Source organism: Lathyrus oleraceus, chromosome 5, assembly GCF_024323335.1.
Source record: "Lathyrus oleraceus cultivar Zhongwan6 chromosome 5, CAAS_Psat_ZW6_1.0, whole genome shotgun sequence".
NCBI lineage: Eukaryota > Viridiplantae > Streptophyta > Magnoliopsida > Fabales > Fabaceae > Lathyrus > Lathyrus oleraceus.
The window spans coordinates 184,728,366-184,736,907 of NC_066583.1; the positions used below are offsets into that span (position 1 = coordinate 184,728,366).

The 8,542-nt window shown below is 39.1% G+C and overlaps 1 protein-coding gene across 1 annotated transcript; it reads left to right on the top strand.

Annotated features, from left to right (window-relative positions):
- The first annotated feature begins 2,426 nt into the window (after positions 1-2,426).
- Positions 2,427-8,088, top strand: LOC127079601 (uncharacterized). Its single transcript, XM_051019981.1, has 4 exons — positions 2,427-2,606; positions 2,796-3,389; positions 3,504-3,741; positions 7,934-8,088. The coding sequence occupies exons 1-4, from the start codon at positions 2,427-2,429 to the stop codon at positions 8,086-8,088; spliced, it is 1,167 nt and encodes a 388-aa protein (XP_050875938.1).
- Positions 8,089-8,542: the final 454 nt, after the last annotated feature.

Below are 8,542 nucleotides of genomic sequence, written 5' to 3' on the forward strand. Positions count from 1 at the left end.
ATCCTGACTGATCGTGAACAAAGAAGGAAAATGGATCCCAAGAGTGATGAAGGAATATTCCTGGGTTACTCAACAAACAGCAAAGCATTTAAGGTCTTTAATTCCAGAACAAAAGTAATGATGGAATCTATCAATGTTGTGGTTGATGATCAACAGACTGATGTCACAGACGATGTTGAAACATCTCTAAATGATGCCCCAGCTGATCTCCCAGACAAAAGTAATGAGAGTGAACCCACTAAAGCTGAACCTGAAGCTGATAAAATTAATAAGGGACCCTCTATCAGAATTCAGAAGGATCATCAGAAAGATCTCATTATAGGATACCCAAATAAAGGGGTCACAACTAGGTCAAGGGAAGTGATCTCACATGGCTGTTTTGTGTCCAAGATTGAGCCCAAGAATGTCAAAGAAGCCTTAACTGATGAATTCTGGATCAATGCCATGTAGGAAGAGTTAGGCCAATTCAAGAGAAATGAAGTATGGGAATTGGTTCCAAGACCTGAAGGAATAAATGTTATTGGAACAAAGTGGGTTTACAAGAATAAATCTGATGAACAAGGGGTGGTTACTAAAAATAAAGCAAGATTGGTAGCACAAGGATACACTCAAGTTGAAGGAGTTGACTTTGATGAAACATTTGCCCTTGTAGCTCGCTTGGAGTCCATTAGACTACTGCTTGGAGTGGCATGTATTCTGAAGTTTAAACTGTTCCAAATGGATGTAAAAAGTGCTTTCTTGAGTGGTTACTTAAATGAGGAAGTGTATGTTGAACAACCTAAAGGATTTACAGACCCAAATCTTCCAAATCATGTGTATAAGTTAAGGAAAGCCCTCTATGGGCTGAAACAAGCTCCTAGGGCTTGGTATGATAGACTCACAATGTTTCTCATTGACAATGGATACAGAAAGGGAGGCATTGAAAAGACCTTATTTGTCAAAAATGAAGGAGGAAAACTCATGGTGGCTCAGATATATGTGGATGATATTGTGTTTTGTGGGATGTCAAATAAGATGGTTGAACATTTTGTTAAACAAATGCAGTCTGAATTTGAAATGAGCCTTGTTGGAGAACTAACCTATTTTCTTGGGCTACAAGTCAAGTAGATGGAAGATTCTATCTTTCTATCTCAAAGCAAATATGCCAAAAATATTGTTAAGAAGTTTGGCATGGAGAATGCAAGTCACAAAAGGACACCTGCTCCTACTCATCTGAAAGTCTCTAAAGATGAAAATGGTGTTAGTGTGGATCAAAGTCTCTACAGAAGCATGATAGGGAGTCTACTATATCTCACAACAAGCAGACCTAACATTGCTTTTGCTGTAGGTGTATGTGCTAGATATCAAGCTGAACCAAAGGCGAGTCACATAAACCAAGTGAAAAGGATCCTGAAATATGTCAATGGCACTAGTGACTATGGGATGCTGTACACTCATGGATCTGGATCTGTGCTGACTGGATACTGTGATGCTGATTGGGCTGGAAGTGCTGATGATAGGAAAAGCACATCAGGAGGCTGCTTCTTCTTGGGGAACAACTTAATATCATGGTTTAGTAAGAAACAAAATTGTGTGTCTTTGTCCACTGCTGAAGCTGAATACATAGCAGATAGAAGTAGTTGTTCTCAACTAGTATGGATGAAACAGATGTTGACTGAATACAATGTCACATAAGATGTCATGACATTGTACTGTGACAACCTGAATGCTATAAATATTTCTAAGAATCCTATTCAGCACAGCAGGACAAAACATATTGATATCCGTCACCATTTTATTAGAGAACTAGTGGAAGATAAAATTATAGCCCTAGAGCATGTTGCTACTGAGATGCAGTTAGCTGATATCTTTACAAAGGCCTTGGATGCAAATCAATTTGAATTTCTAAGAGGGAAATTAGGGATTTGTATTTATTAGAATTTGTAGCAATTAATTTGGAGTGGAAAAGGTAATCAAATTAGTGTCTGCTTACTTAAAATAAAGCGCCCCATTTATGGTAAATCATCACCTAGTATTGGAACTACTATCTATTACCTTTTCACACGTAACCTCTACTCAAACATTTCCAACTCGCTGCTTCTTCCTCAAACTCCTCTGCTAGGGAAACTGAAACCTTTCCACAAAAACAACAAGATGTCACAACATCAAACACCATCTGGTTCAAAAACTCCTACGCCTACTCACAAGGATAGAACACCTTCAATGGACTTTCTTGATGAAGATATTTTGGATGTGATTCCTCTGTCTGTTATTCCAGGCGAAGCTCCTGACTCAAACCATCCCATGGATGCATCTGCCTCTGCATGCCCCACTCAAGGTAACAACTCTAATATCCCTTCTAGCTCTACTCATGCCACTAGTTCTAAGAAACCTGGTCACTAGATGAAGGACATTCTGTGAAGGGAGTTTCTACTCCTCTATCTAGAATGGACCCCTCTCCTGAGGTTGAACCTCATAGTAAGAAGGATGACGATTCCTCTAAATCTGAAAAGGATATGGCTGCTGAAGGTTTGTGCTCTTTAGGGAAAACTGTGTCTGGTAAAAAATCTGTGGCATCAACAACTGCCAATGCTTCACATTCTGAGAAGCATGATTTTGCCAACAATGTGATTGACCTAGAGGATGATAGGTCGGATGATCAAGATGATAGCTTACTTCATCACTTAAATCCTAGTGTGGCTAAGAGGATGAAGACTAGAAAAGGTAGGTCTGTGGCTGAAATGATGTCAGCCAAAACTGCTAAGAAGACTACTGGTGTAGGTCCCTCAAAATCTTGGAGCAAAGTTGATGTGAAGAAGAGGAAGGTGAGACAAGTATCTGAGTCTGATGAAGATGTTGAAGAAGATGTCCCTGACATCTCCCCTGTGAAGAGGACAACTGTTAGGAAGTCCCTTATGAAAGTTGCTGTTGTACATTTGGACAATATCTCTTTCCATCTTGAAGATGGAGCAGCAAAATGGAAGTTTCTGATCCAAAGAAGGGTGGCTGTAGAGAGAGAGTTAGGCAAGGATGTTGTTGAGGTCAAAGAGGTCATGGACCTAATTAAAAATGCTGAGTTAATGAAGACTGTGGCTGGGTTATCTCAGTGCTATAAGGGATTAGTGAAGGAATTCATTGTCAAGATTTCTGAAGATATTGCTGATAAAAACAACAAGGAATTTTGTAAAGTTTTTGTGAGAGGGAAGTGTATCACATTTTCTCCTACTGTGATTAATAGGTTTCTGGGAAGAGGTACACAAGGTGCATGTGAATTGGAAGCCACTGACAATGAGGTATGTAAAGAAATTACAGCACGACAGGTGAAGGAGTGGCCTAGTAAAAAGCATCTCCCTGCTGGGAAGCTGACTGTTAAGTATGCCATATTGCATAAAATAGGGTCTGCAAATTGGGTGCCTACCAACCACATTTCCACAATTTCAAATGCCCTTGGAAGATTTATCTTTGCTGTTGGAACCAAGCTGAAATTTGATTATGGTAGATTTATGTTTGAACAAATTGTCAAGCATGCTTCTACTAATGCAGTAAAGTTGCCTATATCTTTTCCCTTAATGATTTGTGGCATTATCCTGAGTCAACACCCTAGAGTTCTGAGTACAAATGACCTTCCAAGTAGAAGAAAACCTCTTCTATCAGTAAACTACAAATTGTTTGAAGGTAGTCATGTCGAAAACATTGTCATGACATCTGCTGTGAAAAAGCCAGCCTCAAAAGGTGGTCTTATTGATGAGCTGAAGGAAACTTGTAAAGAGTTGGATACAGGGATAAGGGTAGCAACAATCAGGAAAGAAGCGTTGGAGGCTCTGATTGCAAGCTTGGAGCAAGCTGAAAGAGAGAATATTGGACAAGCCAAGGAAGCATTCTTGACATCATGGAAACATCCTTGCTTTAGGAAGTGGAATCCTTGGTATAGCTGAAGGGTTAGTTTCTAACTGGTCCTTCTGAAGACTCATGCATCAGAGTGTCTGATGTCTTTAGAGAAGAAGCAGGGATTCATCAAGGTGTGAGCTTGGATGACTTAACTGCAAACCTGCAGGATGGAGGTTGTTTACTCAAACTTGGTTCCACAATCAAGTCTATGAGAGCATTGAACTCTTGGTCTATGTATGGAGGAAGTTCTTTCAAGTGGCAGAAGAAGGAGCTGAATTCAACAGCTAGATGTTAAAACACAATGTTGTAACATTTGGTTCAACATCATAATCTTAGTTGGTGAAGTGGCACATCAACTTACGATAGAAGGGTCTACAGAGTTGTAGATTGGATACTTCAAAAAGATCGTTCTCATTGCAGTTCTTTGGAGTTGCTGGATGGAGAAGATGTTACATGTTCATATCTTAGAGAATCTAAGTTTTGTTTAACATGTAGCTTGAAGCTAAAGTCTCACTTGGAAGGTCAGAATATCTTTGGAAGAAGTCTGATAAATGTGGAGAGATCAATAAGTGACATTTGACGTTTTCATATGAGGATTCATGAAGGAGGTAATCAACCAGTGGCATTTGGTCCATCTCAGAAGTGAGTTCGAAGAATCAAGATAATCAACATATGGCAGCTGATTATTCTTGAGGAAAGTCTGAGACAAATTACTTTTGAGCAGAAAAGTAGTAAGTTGAAGACAAAAAGAGGTGTTTTCTATTCATCTCTTGGAGCTTGTGGCAGGAGTTCTGAGCTATCTATGGAATATTATCTCTTGTAATGGGATGAGAATGTATATGTCCCAATTTATGTCTGGGTTCTTTTGGATCAAGCTGGTGACTCAGTGATATCTGAAGATTATCAGATGGTGTTCTCTGTTAGGTTGTGAAGGATGTCCTAACTAATGTTAGAACATTGTGTGAAGTGACTTACTGTTCTGGTTAGAAGAGAGACTGACACAGAGTGTGGATGTGTTCAGCCAAGAAGGTTGAACAGAGGGAGTGCTCTTGAAGACATGAAGATGCGTCTTATGTTTTCCATTCATCAAGTGGTATGAGTTCTCTTTGAATCAGGAAGTATGTGAAGGTCCAACTTTGGGGTGTTGGATATGTTCATGTGTGATCTCCAAGTTTCAAGAGGAGAGTTGGTTGTTCATGACAGGGGGAGTTCTGTCTTTGCGCTGTAAGAAATCATCAAACTTGTGGTCTATGTGTTCTCAGATAACAAGGTATGGACCCTTGTTGGTTATTGGGATGATGTGGTGTGTGTCAAGGCTGAGTGAGCAGAAGAATGTCTGACCGGATGTCATGACATTGCCTTGGACAATATTGTTAGTTCCTTCTGAAATATGGGTGTGGTGAAGTAGAATAAGCCCGAGTGTTACAGCTGTGTGGTACAGAGGGAGTAACCACCTACTGGTGTTTGTGATTTTGGCTTTAGTGGTGCTAGATGTCAAGCTACTACTGGAGGTACGAAAGTGGTCTTAGGAAAAATATATGAAGAATGCAGGCAAAAGCCGCGTTGAATGTTAAGACATCGCGTGCAACGTGTCTGACTGCATATATGGAATAGTCACCATGCACTGGAACTGTTGGTTCGAAAAAGAAACAGTCAAGAGCTATAAAAGGTATTCAAAGATAGTCTGAGATTTTGTTGGTGATTCTCTGACTGTTTCTCAGCAAATATTAATGAATCTTGACCAAGCATTTATTCCTACCGTTAATTCCTAAGCACGGGCTGGTCTATTTAAAGGATGCTTCAGCACTCCTCCTCTCAATAGAGCGACATTCCATTCTCTCTAAACCACGGGGTTTGTTAAGATTTGGGCATACTGTGCCTGGATCTGGTTTTGCGAAGGTTTCATTTATAAATGTTTAGCTAAAAAGGGGGAGAGAAACACTGTATTAAGGATGTACCAGAAGCAAGCAAAATATGGTAGCGAGCAGAAGTTGGTTTCAGGCACAAAAGTCACTAACCGGGTATACCACTTGTGACTTGTGATCTGAGTTAAGAGGACAGTTGTGTCTTGTGATCTGAGTTACATCATCTATGTACTCAACATTACATATTCTTCAGGAAGCTCTACTGTTGAGGGGAAGGGTTTTGATGCAACTGATTCTTGTACATCTACTTCCTCATGTACACCAACTTTGGTGTTTGTGGTGGTGGAGATAATGACAGAGAGGAAGTGCATACCCATATTGGGATGTAGTGTCTAGTGTAAGGTTTATTTGTTTTAGCTAAAATTTGCCGAAGGGGGAGATTGTTAATACCTTAGGATTGGCATTAATTTTGTAAAACAAATAATGTAATCACCTCTGTTGTTTTAATATGTTGGGTTGAAGAAGTTCAACATCTGGACCAACATGTCATGTACGATGTCACGACATCGTGACTGTGACATCACACATGTGTAGAAAACTGAATTAGTTAATTCAGGCATATATTCTGGGATTAGTGAGGATATTTGGTGAATATCCTAACTTCCTAGTGGAGGTCTTAAAGACTCAATCAGAATATACAGTTTCTAAATATGGAGATATACATGGAGATATTTTAGGAACTAAAAGATTGAAGACCTTGATTGTAGCAGAAGTTTTCTGCTGAATTTGTAACAGCAAAGAAGAAGTTTGCTACGATTTCTGAAGGCCCAAATCCAGTTGGGTGCATATTGTAACCTAGGATTGGTAAGCCTCAAACAATGTAAAAATTAGGGGTGTGTGTGAGGTAAACCTCCCAACCTGTGGGAAGGTTACCATGTTGTTCTCAGTGCTCAAAGCTGAGATTATTTGTAACTCAAAGCCTGTAGGTAAGAGTTGTTATGGTCTTGAACGAAGTTGTGAAGCAAGTTCAATTTGTTTAGCATTACTTTAAAATTGTAGTGATAGGAATGGAAACTGGTGGTTTCTATCTAGGAGTTCCTAGGTATAGATTGTATTGGGTAGGGATTAAGTGAAGAGTTGTAAACGGGGGAGTTTAACTCTGAATTAATACTACTGATAGTGGATCTTCTTCCTGGCTTGGTATGCCCCCAGAGTAGGTGATGTTGCACCGAACTGGGTTAACAATTTCCTGTGTTTGGTTTTCTTTCTGCAAGTTATAATCTTGTCTGTTATACTCAACATGTATTTCAGTCTGTTTATCAAGAGAAGAACAAACCTGGTTCATAGCATATTGTTTGAATGTCAATCAGAATGCTTAGACATTCATCATTGATAACATATACTGAATAATAGGCAGGTTGGTTTTCTGCTACAGTTCAGTATGTATCTCAGTCTGTTCTTCAGGAAAATAACAGACTTAGCATATGGTCTATGATTTGGACGTCAAACTGAATGTTGTGACATTCATTCCTGACAGCATATGCTAAACTGTAGGATAGTTAGTTTTTCTGTTTCAGTAATTTTCTCAGGCTATTTTTCAGGAATGCAACAGCTGAGCTAAAATCCAGGAAACTAACAACTGAGCTACATTTAATGAACCTAACAAATAGCCTATTTGTTAGCACCCTAATATGTGGAAATTAGATTAACTTGCTTGACCTTAATTTCAGGAAATACAAGTACAAGGCCAGCAAACTGTAATACTGTAACAGGGGATGTTCTAATCACTATTGAGACATCATGCTGATAACTGTGCAGGCTCAACAGAAGTTAGTGTTATGGTTGATGTCTGCTGAGTCTTTGTACCAAATGGACAAAACTGGGTATTCTTCCATTCTATGGTAATACAGTAGCAGATGTCGTGACATCTGTGAATGTGTGCACATTAGTACTGGGTGTTAATTGTATAGCTCTCTTGCTGTATTAGTAACAATGTTGGATCAGATGTCATGACGTGGAGTAGAACATCTAAACTCTGACTACACCAGAATTTCACTTAACCTTTGACATTTTGTTTGTTTGACTGAATAGACATTTATTTTGTCTCATTGGTCTCTTTTGGCTAAAAAGGGGGAGAAAGTAGCTAAAGTAGCTAAGTAGCTAAAGTAGCTAAGTAGCTATGCTATACTATGATGTTACAGATGATGTTGGAGATGATTTGTATGATACAAATGATGTGGGAGAAGTTGTTAAACTGTATGTTACAGGTGATGTTGAAGGTGATGCTAGATGGGGAAGTGTTCTGTCTGTGTTGAGCAGACTAATGCTAGCTGAATGGGGAGGTGGTGTGTTATGAGCACAAGCGCATGTGTGTTTTATATGTGTTTACTAGTTGCTATTTTGCTAGTAATGTGTGTTTGTTTACTTCTGCTGCTGAATTGATACTGTGATTATTTTCTTGTGAAGCATATGATCTGATGTATGTTTTAGCCAAAATTTGCCAAAGGGGGAGTTTGTTGGTTCTATGTGTTGGCATCAATTTTGGTAAAACCTAGAGTTATCACAAGTTGTCACAAGTGTTGTCTTGACATGAGATATCAGTTTCCTGCAGGGTGTTTAAATATGGTTGTGAAGGATTTAGCTGAGATGTCAGACCCAATGTTAAGACATGTGTATACAGAACATTCAGTCTGAATGTTATGTATCTTATGATTGCGCTTTTCATGCAAATCTGTGTGTGATTGATGTGGAGATTGAACGCGCCATTCTAGCAATAATTAAAACCAGATTGATCTATTTTCCAATAAGAT